This window comes from Podarcis pityusensis (assembly GCF_964106645.2).
Source record: "Podarcis pityusensis genome assembly, chromosome: 5".
NCBI lineage: Eukaryota > Metazoa > Chordata > Lepidosauria > Squamata > Lacertidae > Podarcis > Podarcis pityusensis.
In genome coordinates this window covers 26,817,957-26,832,035 of record NC_138032.1, presented here as the reverse complement: position 1 = coordinate 26,832,035, position 14,079 = coordinate 26,817,957, and the positions used below count along the sequence as shown (strand labels likewise).

Genomic DNA, 14,079 nt, shown 5'->3' with positions numbered 1-14,079 from the left:
CTCCCAGAAATATATCGTGGTGTCGTCCCCCCCTTTTTTTGAAATCCCGCTTTCGGTGTAGTTAAAATCCCTGCTCGGGAGACTTTCGTCGGAGCCTGCGAGGAGCGGACGCTGAGGGGCAGAGGCGAGCTGCGTTTCAGCTGCCGCGGCTTTCTACTCGACTATGGCCGCGCTTTGTGTCTCGCTACCGAGGTTTGGGTTTTAACTGACGAAAGCGAGACGCCGAGGCTTCACTTCTCACTCATGTTTCATCGGTCGTGCTCGCTGACCTGACAAAAGCGGTCGTGGAAAGCAGCGCCACACACCAAAAGAGATTTTTTTAAAATATATACATACGGCCCCTTTCTGGCATTCTCACAAAAACTGTTTCCATAAGTGCAGATTCCCCAGGAAGCCCCCTTCCCTCCGCCCCTCTCGCTCCCCTCACTACAATAAAGACAACATGGCGGACCAGCGGCGTCTCCCGGGTTAAAACTCCCCTCTCCCTCACAACATGCACTCCGGCCGGCGGCGGGAGCTTATATAGCCCTTCTCGGAGGGAGGCGGGGGAGGGGCGAGTAGGAGGGGTGGGGGTGGGGAACGGCGATCGAACCAATCCATTTTTCATTCCGTGCTGTTCGCGCGCTCGCGCTTCCCAGGCCCCGCCCTCTTTCTCCCTTCTCCACCATCCCCCCCACAAAATAAAAAAATGCCTCCCGGCTCGCTTGGCTCCGCCTCACTTCCAACAATACTTTCTTGTCACCGAACCGGCCTGGCCGGCTGTGCGCCCGCGGCGGCCCTCTCCCTCTCCCCAGGTGCGTTATGTGGTAAATAGGACACCACCGCCACCCCAATCACGCGCCTCTCTTGGCAGGCGCGCGCCGCGAACAACAGTGTTGGCAGCGGCGGCGGCGGCGGCGGCGGCGCTTATTGTTGTAGCTCCTCCCCCCTGGAGGGGGGCGGGGCGGCCCTGTCCGGCAGGCTCGCGGCGGCTGCGGCGCCGCCCCTTTACCTCCCTCCCCTCGGTAACTTGGCTCCCTTTTATCGGGCGAGCCTCGCGCCGGAGAGTTTATTGGTGCCGGAGCCGCAGCGCGGGGAGCAACGGAGCGCGCGGGGGGCGGGGGAGGCGGCGGCGGTGGCCGCCGCGAGGGGGGTTTGCCCCGCCGGCTGGTGGGGCCGGCCGGCCAGTGGGTCGGTCGCGGGCGGCGGTGACGGACGATGCTCCGTCTGGTGTCGCTGAAGTTGGGGCGCCTCTACCGCTACGTGAAGCTGGCGGTGCTGGGCGTGCTGGCGGCGGCGCTGGCCCTCAACTCGCCCTCGCTGCTGGCCTCGCTGCAGCGCAACGAGCTGGCCGAGCGGCGCTTCCTGCAGCTGAACAAGTGCCCGGCCTGCTGGGGCACCAGCTGGTGCCGCAAGTTCCTCAACGGGCAGCTGCGCCTGGAGAGCTGGGGCCGCCTGCGCCTGCTCGACTTCCTCAACGTCAAGAACGTCTACTTCGCGCGCTACGGGGAGCCCCGCGAGGGCAGCCGCCGCGTCGTCCTCAAGCGCCTGGGCTCCGCGCGCGAGCTGGCCGACATCGACGCCAAGATCTGCCGGCGCGCCACCGGCAGGGGACGCTGCGACTTGCTCCAGGCCCTGCACGCCACCGAGTTCGCCAGCATCAACGGCGACGTGCGCCTCCTCACCCCCGACGTCGTGGAGGGCTGGTCGGACCTGGTGCACTGCCCCTCGCAGCGCCTCCTCGACCGCCTCGTCCGCCGCTACGCCGAGACCAAGGACTCGGGCAGCTTCCTGCTCCGCAACCTCAAGGACTCGGAGCGGATGCAGCTCCTCATCACGCTCGCCTTCAACCCGGAGCCCCTCGTGCTGCAGGTAAGAAGGCGACGCCGCCCCCGCCGCCGCCTCCTCTCCCCTCCCCATCCTCGCTAGACCGCGTGGCCCCGCCGTATAAGCGGGATCGCACGGAGCGCTGTGCACTAGATCGCCGGGACTGTGCCTGCTTAGGGTTCGCGTGCGAACCTCCTTTTTCAGGATCAGGCCACGGTCGATCTAGTCCAGCATTGTGTCTGTCCCACGATCTCTAGAGGTGGAGACCACTTCCTCCCTGTGCGCTGCCCCTAAAAATAAATGTGTGTCTGAATCCTTTCTGAAGCACTTGCGCGGTTTAACAAAGTCCTAGAAGTACATTTAGGAGACCGACACGTGTATTGTGTCCCAAGGTTCAGCAGACTCGTTAAAATGCCACAGGGGTCTTTGTTGGTTTTAAAGCTCCGGATACTGTCCCAGTGAAGTCTCTTTCCTCACTGTATAGTTTTAGAGCATTAGCTGACATGCAGCAAGGCTTGTAAGTGTGAAGTACTTACAATAGAATTAGTACGTTTATTTAAAAAAATTGCTTTCAGATGGTGCTGTTTTCAAATTTCCTCCGTGTAGTCTAAACAAATAGATACAACATAGATTTGCATTCCTGTACAATCAGCCATACAAAATCAGCTGAAGTTGGACAGTTGAGCTCTGTTGTGGATTGGGCTGTGTAGTGTGTAGCTCCTTAAGCCCTTTTCCAGGACTGCCAGTAGCCATGAGAACAGAGGAAAGCAAACACCCGTGCACTAACAGCTGGGGTCCTCAGTTGTCTGCAGAAACTAGTCAGGACTTTCCCTGAAAACATATACAACCAAAGTAAAGCCCAAAGCTGCAGTGGAATAAGTTTTAACATTTCAGAATAAGTATCACTGAAATCAGTGGGACTTAACTCAAAAACTAATCATGCATATGATATGAGTTCAGTGTTGTCTTTTAAAATTAATTTTAGGAACTGAGCATACACAACAGCTGCTTATTGCCTTCTTCTGGTGCTATTAGAGGAATAGTAAAATTGTTACCTCTTTCCCCATTGTAGGTTAACCTATATTTAAAAATTCAACAATAAAAGGGGTGCCTTTATTCATAAAGTACATATGGTGCTACATTTTACATTATTCTGTTCTTTTACTGATTTATTTGGTAACTTTTGTATCAATCTCTGTTTTTACTTTGTCTCATTGTGTAGGTGATAGTGGCAAGCAAGTATCTCTATCTGGTTTCTTTAATGTTTAAAAAGGTCTTCCACCTTTTGGTGAATTTTCTTTCTAGTCATCGTTTAGTCATTGAAATTGCTGTTTGTCAGAATGAAGACTTGTTGGCACTGTAATGAAAGTCAATAACACTTACTGCTTTCAGTAATTTTAACCTAGCATTAATGTTTGTTAGACCATTAAACGTAAAAATCTGTTGAGCATTTTCGACCAGTTTGATTATTTCAGATTTGCTCTAGATATCTATCAGAACCATGTTATGAGGTCAGTGCCATATTAAAACTTTGATTGGCTTGGTTAAGAAAAAGTATGTTTTTATTTAACAGCCAACAGTAAAAGAAACTTGGACCTGGCATTGTAGCCTAACAGTCTGGGACATATTAATATATTTATGCCATCTCTACACCAGCTCACATGTTAATGGTATAATTTTTTCATGAAGGTATATTTCAGCTGAACAGGTTATCTTAAGCCCAAATATTGGTATGATGTTGCATCATAAATACAGGTGCCTTCCTCAAGCACCTTCTAAGTGCCTTCCATGAGCAATGTAATGTTTGCATAAAATAAGTAACCTTGAATTACAACTGCTCTTATCTTTGCTACAAAATAAATAAATAGTTCCCAGCCCTGTAGGCAAATATCAATAAATATGCTAAAGGAACAGTTGAGTTGCGTCCACAAACTAGAATGGTTGTCAAAGAAGTATCAAATAGACTATTGGAACAGCTGGTGCTCTCTTGAACTGTTTAGTGACTTGGTATGTACCAGCTGGTGTATGTCTTTAAAGTTTCTTAAAGGAGAGCTATTAACTTGAAATCTAGACAGTTTACCCCCAAAGATAACTGACATGAAAGTTTTGTCTACTATGGCTTCAGTTGCAGCTTTCTATGAAAAGTGGGTTGTCTATGCTTTTTCTCTGTTAGAATTTCACATGGCTTCTGTTAAACTGATAAAGCATATTTGTAGGTGAAGAGAATGTTTTATATAAATATAGTTTAAAGAGGAGTGGCATGTCCTTCACTAAACAGAATGGTATAAAAATGTGCTGCGCCACTTAGAATATATTTTGCTGAGAAACTAATGAAACACTGCATATAAAACAGAACAACATAGATCATGCTACAGTTGGTGTGAATATAATTATTGGTTACAAAGTGCTTGATGTACAAAGTGCTCTACAATTTGTAAACAGCTCTGTAAGATACCTAGACTAAGATATAATCACTTCCTGAGTCTGAACTTTATTTGGTGGAAATTCACTGTGAGTCTCCCCTTTTGAAAATGTAATTCTCTTTCTGTAGCACAACTCTGGTTTGTAAGGAGGTTAAACATGAATTAGAAGATGTACACATACTGGATATTAGGCATCCAGCCCATAATTGATTTAGTAATGTCATATGTCAGTGACTAAATTATATAATTTAGTGAAATCTCTCAGTTAGCTCAAGCTCTCCAAAGTCCATGAGTAAAAGTTTCATTTAATAATTGCTTGGTACTTTAAAAGGCGTATGAGACCCATGTTGGGCAAAATGTTCCTGCATTGCCGGGGGGTTGACTAGTTGACTCTCATGGTTCCTTTCAACTCAACAATTCCGTGATTCTAAAATTACAACTAATGAGCATTGGTCACTAGGTGCCAATTATAATACTAGCAGTACAATCCTATGCATGTATAAGTCTCATTGACTTCAGTGGAATTGTTTCAGGTAAACATGTAGGATTGCAGCCCAATATACATAAGTAACAGCTCTTCCATTAGCCCATTTTGTGTGTGGATTGTAAGAACAGGTTTTCTATTCTGTCACCAATTATGTGCAATATCAGTTACAACATTCATTTAATTAATATCCAAATTATGACTCAGCAGTTCTTGGAGCTCATAGTTCTCTTCCAACCACCACTGCAAAAAAGTCTAGTTGCTTTCAAATATTTCCAGGGTTCACTTCTGATCTGCTGAAATCCTGCTAAAATACATAGTGTAGTTCATTTAAAGACCCATTGCTTGTCAGATAAACATACTTTTAATAGGTGTGTAAGTTGGCACTGTTTGCATTACAAGAGCTAGCTAATGGTAAAGACTTTCTGTTCAACAGATACTTATTAGTATGTATTGTTTAAATAATGTAACTGGCACTGATAAAAAGCTAAGGTAAAAATCTTGATAACCCTGGATTAATATAAGAGAATGCTGATGATTAAGGAGCAAGTTGAATGTGATTCACATGTTAGATATTGTGATCAGACTAAATGATGCACGACTGGGTGCTAAATAGAAGGCAGATCTTTGATTTTATAATGGGAAATGTGTCTCGAATAATCCACTAAACTGTAGTGATTCTTGGATTATAAGACTTTTTATCGGAGATTGGAAGCTTAGTTTGAAGCCTATTTGGAGTATGGATTACTTGTAAAGTGGCAGTACTTATGAAATGCACATTGCCACAACAGACAGCCTTTATTTTAGCTAGTTTTGAGATTATTTAAGCTTGACCTACATTTGAAGAGATTGTCAAGGCCAGAGGAAAAGCTTTATTACAGAAACATCTTTCAACAGCGTGTCTCATCTGTATCCCTAAGTGTTGAGATAGAAGCTCAGTGCTCTACTTAATTTTACTAATCTGTGTACCTAAATACATTTCATATTTATATTATTAAACAGTATATACTTCTGTGGGTGAAAACAGCCTACTACCGGGGGGGGGGGGGACATGACAGTTTAAATGAGGAATTTGCTGGGTATTCCAATCTAAATGATCAATGACTCACAAGCATCTGCAACAAGGATCTGTAATAAATATTCTGTGACCTATCATAGCTAGGAATCCAAAACTGACATAAAAACACAGTTCTGCTACTATATAGGATTGTAAGTATTTGCCTAAAATTGTACAGGTTTTCTATGAAAAAAAGTTTGTCCTTCAATTTGCTGTATTTTTTCCTTGTTCTTAGCAGTCATTCTTCATATGATCGTGGAAAAGTAATTATGATTTCTTGTTTGAGAACCGTGAATTTGGTTGTCTAGCAAGACAATGCAGGTGTTTCGACTGAGATTTAAATTTCCAAAATAAATTTAAATAGCATTACTGCTACAAGTGCCTTGGAGTACATTTTAAATTTTAAGTTCCTTTCCTTTGACCAAGTGTATTGGCTTGTTATTTTTATTATTTATAATACTCTTGTGCCTGATTTTTCATATTTTAAATATGAGATGTTTCTAGATCTCACTAGATATGGGCTTGCAGTTTTTACACCTGATTCTGCAAGCGTAGCTGTCTCTTTCATAATAGTGAGTAATAAATAACTATGATGCTGATTTCATCAGATACCGGTGCTGTTGTAGAACTTAATTTCAAGACTGTAACACTGCAAAGTGTGTTCTACAAGGATGCTTGTTTTAAGGTCAGGTCAACTTTAGTATTGAGCAAGTGTATAACTAGTCAAGCAGGGTGGATTGATTTGAATCAGCAGTTTTAGAGCTTTGAGCCTGTGGGCCTAATTAGGACCTGCCAGGTCTTTGAATTTGGCCACAAAGGTCATTTTGGGGAAGCCACACCCACCCATCAATCATACAGTGTCAGGCATAGATATCTGTTATCTCTAACGGAAACATTAAATGCTAGGTTTGGAAATAAGGGAAGACCAGCACTGAGATTGGAGATAAACTTTTGCCTGCTCCCATTACAGTTGTGCCTTGGTTCTCGAACGTCTTGTGAGTTGAATGTTTTTGCTCCTGAATGCCGCAAACTCAGAAGTGAATGTTCTGGTTTGTGAGTGTTTTTTGGAAGCCAAATATCTGATGCGGCTTCCACAGCTTCTGATTGAGTGCAGGAAGCTCCTGCAGCCAATTGGAAGCCGCGCCTTGGTTTTTGAACATTTTCGGAAGTCGAATAGACTTCCGGAACGGATTCTGTTCGAGAACCAAGGTAAGACTGTACTTTAACTGTGAATCACGTGATGTCAAATGATTGACAGCTAGGCAGCCCTGCTCTATGATTCTATGGCTACATCCATTTCTGCATCCCTGATTTAAATTAACAAATCAATCAAACAACTAATACAACTTTTTTTAAAATAATCTTTGTTATATAGGTATATCCTAAACAGAAGCATATGCTAACAAATTGATATAAATGCAATCATATATTTTATTTACTACCTAGGAAGTAAGCTAAAACTTTTGCTCGCTCAATCTGAGCACTGAAGAAAGAAGCCAGAGAAGAGTGAAGCCCAGTCTCCTGAGCAGCATACAACAGCACCCTGCTTGTTCAGGCAGTTGGCATCACATTGGAGTTAAGAGGTCATGCAGATGATTTGCTGGATGATCCTTGTGAAATGCAGTACGCTGCCTCTTAGACTTAGAGCTTGACTTTGGTTACTACTCCCTGCTGCTAGGATGCCCATAATAATGCATTACTTGTGCCATATTTACGGAAGTTGATGTCAACAGGCTGATCTGAACATGGCATTAATTTCTTTGGATGGAAAAACAATCTTATCAGTCTAGTAAAAAAATGAAGGCTAGTAACTTTTGTAAGCTAGTTTACAAGGCTGCCTATACTATGTGACACCATTCCTCTCTGTTTTCAGAATGCCTATTTGCACCAGAAGTGTGTGATTATGCAAACCATGGAATTAACTGCTGCAATTGCTTCTTGACTTCTTCCCCATCTGTGCGTCCCAGCTATACGCTTGCTTGTTTAGTTGGCAAACCCGTTTTTTAAACCTTACTTGCCTTCAGGAATCCTTCAAACGCAACAGATAAAAGCTAAATGTCATCAGAACTGTTATTAATGTGAGCCGTGAGCCATGAGCTCTATGCAGATGCAGACTTCTTCCAAGAGAGTTTTCCATTTAAGGTGGAATGTAGTTTTCCTCTGCTCAACACATGTTAAAGCCCCATGCTTGTTAGTTGTTCTTGCCACCTGGCTGAACTGAGCAAAAAAGATTAGGCCTCTGTGGCTTTCCGTGGCCATGCAAAGAATGACAATGCTCATATTGCTGTACTACAAAAGTATGTGGCTATATAAACTCGGCACTAATTCAAAACCCAGGAAATTCCTGGGTGGTTCACCCAGAGCTCCCAGAGCCAAACTGCCAAGCTGCTCTTTGGCATCTCAATTTGTTCCTGGGATTTGTTGCACTTGCAATTAAGGAGATGTCCCTAGTGCTGAGTATGCATGATATTTGGCTTACTGCTGCTATTTAATACAATAAACAGAAGAACAATGTGAAATGTACATGTGCTTGCTTGTGCTACTGATGAGTAATTTTAAATATGGTTGTTTCTGAGTTAACAGAGCAGCTGTAGTGTGCATCTAGTTGTTTGGATCTTTCGTCAAATATAGCAGGTAATGCAATGACAATATGCTTGTCAATATTAGTGTGCTATGATAATGCCTGAATATGGTACATTGTCTGTGAATAATACCAGTATTTGGCAAGTGGCAATCAACTGTGATCAGCATTGACTTAGCAAATTGGAAGTCTGCAATGGCTTGCTAAGTAGTACAGCGAATCTACCACACTTCTACATTGGATCAAGTAAAGTAGATGTTAGACCTGCCAGATGGCTGAATGCACATAATGGTTTGCTAACACCTGGTATGTTTTATATTCACTTTATGTTCTAGAACAATTGTACAGCACTTTTGTACAGAACGCAGATAGCTTTGTGTGAATAATTTGGAATTATAATTTGAAAGCAGCTCTGAAGTAAAGGGAGTAGGGAGCACGCCATCCAGGCAACTGCCGCCTATTGAGCACACCTGAATAATAGAAGTACTTGGTTTCTTTGCTAGACCTCTGGGACATACAAAAAATGAGACACAGCACCAAGCATCTGGGGACTTTTTGCAAACATCTGAAGAACAGAGCTCTTGATGTGAGAGGGCAATGGTGGGGAAGCCCTTTAATAGGTTAAAGGTAAAGGGACCCCTGACCATTAGGTCCAGTCGTGGCTGACTCTGGGGTTGCGGCGCTCATCTCGCTTTATTGGCTGAGGGAGCCGGCGTACAGCTTCCGGGTCATGTGGCCAGCATGACTAAGCCGCTTCTGGTGAACCAGAGCAGTGCACAGAAACGCCGTTTACCTTCCCGCTGAAGCGGTACCTATTTATCTACTTGCACTTTGACATGCTTTCGAACTGCTAGGTTGGCAGGAGCAGAGACCAAGCAATGGGAGCTCACCCCGTCGCGGGGATTCGAACCACCGACCTTCTGATCGGCAAGTCCTAGGCTCTGTGGTTTAACGCATAGCGCCACCCAGGGTTAACTAACTTACATCCCTCTAGATGTTGCAGAACTTCAACTTCATCATCTCTGATCACCAACTGTTCTCATGGAGTTTTGTTTTCAAGTAAACTAGTACAGAACCTCTGGGACATAGTGGAAAAAAACCTATAGAGATTGGAGAGCAAGTGTGGGTTTTTGGTATGTTCACCTAATTGCTTTACTAATACGGCATTTTCATGCAGGTCTCCTAGACAAATTGAAGGACCAAAAGAAGATGCATCATATGCAAAGTGAAAACAAATACATAGTGACAACATCAGTGTGTGCCAGCAGCTCACCAAATCCCAGGCTTGTTTGAAACAAATGTGTTATTTTGCTGGATTGGTGCAGAATTTATAGATATGCAAGATTACACTCTGCCTGTTCTTTAGTACTTGTCCCCACCCCAGTGTTTGGGGAATCAATGGATAATTCCTCATAGGCAATGAACAACACTGCCATCTCAAATAGCTAAATGCTTCTAAACATCACATATTTTAAAGTTGCAAATGTATTTGTGGTTAATATTAATGAAATGCATTTCCCTTTGCAGAGTTTTCCTTCTGATGAGGGCTGGCCATTTGCAAAATATTTAGGAGCATGTGGAAGAATGGTGGCTGTAAACTATGTGGGAGAAGAACTCTGGAGCTACTTCAGCGCTTCATGGGAAAAACGTGTGGACCTGGCATGGCAGTTAATGGAAATAGCTGAGCAGCTGACAAATAATGACTTTGAATTTGCACTCTACCTCCTTGATGTCAGCTTTGACAACTTCGCAGTAGGCCCTAGAGATGGGAAGGTCATCATTGTGGATGCTGAAAATGTTTTGGTGGCAGATAAAAGGTTAATCAAGCAAAGTAAGTTGCTTTCTTTTTCACCCCCAAGACTGTTGGTTCTTGTTTTGCATATGAATAGTTTAAGATGTAGGTTTTTAAAAATGCTTTATAATTTATCAGTTCAGTTAATGCAGCAGTTAATTATTAAATAACAATTGTAGCAGCTCATATTTGAACATGTTGAAACAAACAAATCCATTACTACATGGGCACACTGAACAAACCTGAACTTGAGTTTTGTTTCCTTCTGTACAAGACAAAAAGCAAGAGAACAGTTACTCCCTTCTGACAAGTTTATTTAATACATTTTTAATCCCTGTAGCCGGTGGTCACTTTCACAATATTGCTCTTACTTTTTCTTCATAGTACTATGCATGTACCTAGGCAATCTTAGAAATCACTTTGTGGATTCTCTGAAACATACAATACTTTGAACAATCCCTATGAGAAGGTTTGCCTCAAGGTTCTTTGTAGTTTCCCCCCTTAAACAGCCAATATTTCATGAGCAAGCTTTATTTCATGTTAGTGGTAAATAGTACACTATTTCTGTAAATCGCCTTCAGACAGACTATTAGGATTTAAAAGAACTTGGGGTAGATTTTCATCTTCAGGCTTTAGAATCATGAAATTCTTTGTTTTCTGGGCTTCTTACTGTTTGTTCTTTTTATGCATTTCACAGATAAACCTGAAAACTGGGATGTTTGGTATGAAAGCAAGTTCGATGACTGTGATAAGGAAGCTTGTCTTTCTTTCTCAAAGGAGATTTTGTGCACTCGTGTCACTGTGGACCACAACTACTATGCTATTTGCCAGAACCTTTTATCAAGACATGCCACCTGGCGTGGCACTTCTGGAGGTCTTCTTCATGATCCTCCAGTTGAAATTGCCAAAGATGGTCGACTTGAGGCCTTGCTGGATGAGTGTGCCAATCCAAAGAAGCGATATGGTAGATTCCTAGCTGCAAAAGAATTACGCGAATACCTTGGACGACTAAGTAATAATGTGAGGTAGTTCATAGTGGCCAGAAACTTTGATCCTGGGGAAAAGGCACATGGAAAAAAATAAGTTATGGACATCAAAGAAAAAACTTGTTACTGGTATATGGGGAATGCTCTGTATAAACAGGCAAGGTTACATATCCCACTGCAACCTGAGCTACTTTTGACTGGGTCAGATGACAAGATTGACAACTTAAGTGACTCTCATCCATAGGACTTCACATAAATCTGAGATAGTTCCACAATTTTGTGAAACTGATGACATAACTTGGAAAGTCAAGTTATATTTGCCTGTTTTAAAGGCTTTTATTTCTGATGTCATTGTCTCTCTCTTTCTCTCTGCCCCTCCCATGCATACAACTTACTAAACTGGTATTTGCATACATACTGATAAGTCCTAGGTCTCTCTCATAGTTCTAAAACTAGTAGGTCTTTGTTTGAATACTGTGCACTATTTGAGTACAGGATTCCTCTGCTTATTCTAATGCTGAGTTCTTTCCACTGTTTCTTACTGTTTGTATGCCTTATTAAGGATATGCTTATAAAAGCAGTCTTAAATATTGCGTGGACATAACCATTACATTTGAATTCTTTGTAATTCTACTGCGGGTAATGTTTCACAAGATGGCTAACTGTAAAATTCCATCTTTATTCCATTAGGTGAAAATAATTATTCAGCAGGGAATCATGATCTGAGAACTAATGAAGATAGTTGGAAGTTTGGAGTAAAGCAGTACAACTAGTTAAAATGAAGACAAAATACCATTTTGCTAGTATAGTAAATCATAAGCCAAAGAAAATGGTTGTGCGTCTCTAGTCACCTAAATCTGTACTGTAGTGACACTAATCCATTGACTTAGATTTCAGTGGGTTTGTAGATCATTCTTTAGGAGAAACTTTGCTACTAGTTAAAAGCTTAGGAAACTCCATATGTGAATGAGAAAATGCCTAGCAGGCTAGCATTTGTTCTGCATTATTCACAGTTCTGCTGAATTTGCAATGTGATGATGTTTACGGAACTTTCAACCATAGGGTTGGCTATTTAATAGTACTCATGTTTACTGTAGAGGCCTTGCATTGCATTAAGTCTTTCAGTTCAGTCTTGTAATGGTTACCGTACACCTGAAATTGCTCCCACAGATCGGAACCTGAATGAGAAATTGGATCACTGCTAAAATTAAACCCCCCCACCTCTTTTAAAGCTTGTTTTCCCTTTCTTTGCACATGGTAGCAATTGCAGAGGTTCTCATGATCGGAGTGATGAAATTCAAAAGCTTCTGGTTATAGGAAGTGACTGACTAGCTACAGTTTTTGTTTTATATTTGCTAAGCAGATTTATATACCGCTTTAACAAAAGATTACCGAAGCGGTGTACAATACAAAAATTCAATATACACTAAAAACTACAAACAACAAAGTATAAAAATAAATCGCATTGCTCAATGGTATGTACAGATGGGGGGCACACTTCAGAAAAAGCATGTGGACAAAAAAGTCTTAAGCAAGTGTCTAAAATTGACAGGCAGTTCCATAGTGGAAGTGCTTCAACACTGAACTCTGTGCTTCTGGTGTTCTTCGAGCAGACCTCAGGAGCAAGAGGCACCATTGAGAGTTTTTTTCTTTATGACTGCATTGACTGGGGTGGAATAAGAGGGGTTTCCACATTCTGAGAACTATCAGTTTGGTGTTGAGAAATTCATCTGGACAGATGGAGCAAAGCAGTAGAAAAGGGATGACAAAACCATTCTATTTCAAAACTGTGAAAGCATGCTGATTACCCCAGAAAGTATGAAATGATTTTTTCAAATGTCATTTTTATTTGGTCCGCGTAGTCCTAACATACAGCTGCTCATTTTCATATTGTGTTTCTACAGTGTAAATTTATTCCAGTTTGTTCTTGGGCTGTTCCCTGCTGGAATAATTCTTCTTGCTGTGGGATGCCCTTTTACCTTTGATATTATGGCACAACCCCATAGCACATTAGGCATGTTCAAGTCCGACAGAAATGATTTCAATTTAATTGTGTTTATATCCCATTTAATTCAGAAAGCATAATTTTGGCTGGTTTTTCCCCTGGATTCTTTTGCCTGTAGTCACATAGCATTTATGTTGGCTTTATTTTGATTCAATTTGCAAGCAAAACCTAAATGTGAGACTAAACACTAGCCTGCCATGAAAAGCCTTTTAATCTCAATATTAATTTAATACCCACAATTTCTGATGAATGAGATGGATGATTGCTGTAGGCTTTAAACAACACACACACAAAAACAAACCACTGCCAGCTATTGAGGCAGTTCGACTGCCAAATGTTCCTTGTGAGGTTGGGGTTGGAGTCCATGTTCCCCCTTGGAAAATGTGCTCATGAAGCAGGATTCCAATGACAAAAGGAGTCCACAATTCTCAGTCTACAGGGAAAACACCTATGTGGAAAGCAATAAGTTTCCTTCAATTTGCACCTATCAAGTATTTATTGTACAAGGACAATTTATATTTTTAGTCATTACCCACGAATAATGGTGAAATATTTTTTGAATGAGATGTTTGGGGTTTGTATGTGCATAAAAATTGTCTTTTGTACTGTAAGTTACTGTTTAATTTGATTATCAAAACTGTCTCCTGTGCCTTTATACTAAGGTTGTTTTTACAACTTCTCTTGACTATTAATAAAAAAGTACTTTAAGAAAATTTTCTTGACCATGTTTAAATGAACACACTTTTTGATACCACAGCTCTATCTGCAGCTATTGGCCCCTGATGGCTAAATGAAGCCCCTATATTCTGAGGCAGTATGTCACTGATTACTACTAGTTTTGGAGGTGTAAGGGCTGCTGCCTGTTTGCTCCTTTTGGGGGTTGATGAACACATGAGCTGAGTTTGCTGGATGGCCCATTTAATCCAACAGGTTGTTCAGTGACCA

At 42.2% G+C, this 14,079-nt stretch overlaps 1 protein-coding gene and 1 long non-coding RNA gene across 2 annotated transcripts; both read left to right on the top strand.

Annotated features, from left to right (window-relative positions):
• The first annotated feature begins 1,150 nt into the window (after positions 1–1,150).
• Positions 1,151–13,847, top strand: DIPK2A (divergent protein kinase domain 2A). Its single transcript, XM_081007569.1, has 3 exons — positions 1,151–1,851; positions 9,879–10,182; positions 10,841–13,847. The coding sequence occupies exons 1-3, from the start codon at positions 1,198–1,200 to the stop codon at positions 11,170–11,172; spliced, it is 1,290 nt and encodes a 429-aa protein (XP_080863695.1). The 5' UTR covers positions 1,151–1,197; the 3' UTR covers positions 11,173–13,847.
• LOC308478205 lies at positions 1,893–3,671 on the top strand. Its single transcript, XR_013986909.1, has 2 exons — positions 1,893–3,223; positions 3,255–3,671. It is a non-coding gene; the product is annotated as an uncharacterized lncRNA (long non-coding RNA).
• Positions 13,848–14,079: the final 232 nt, after the last annotated feature.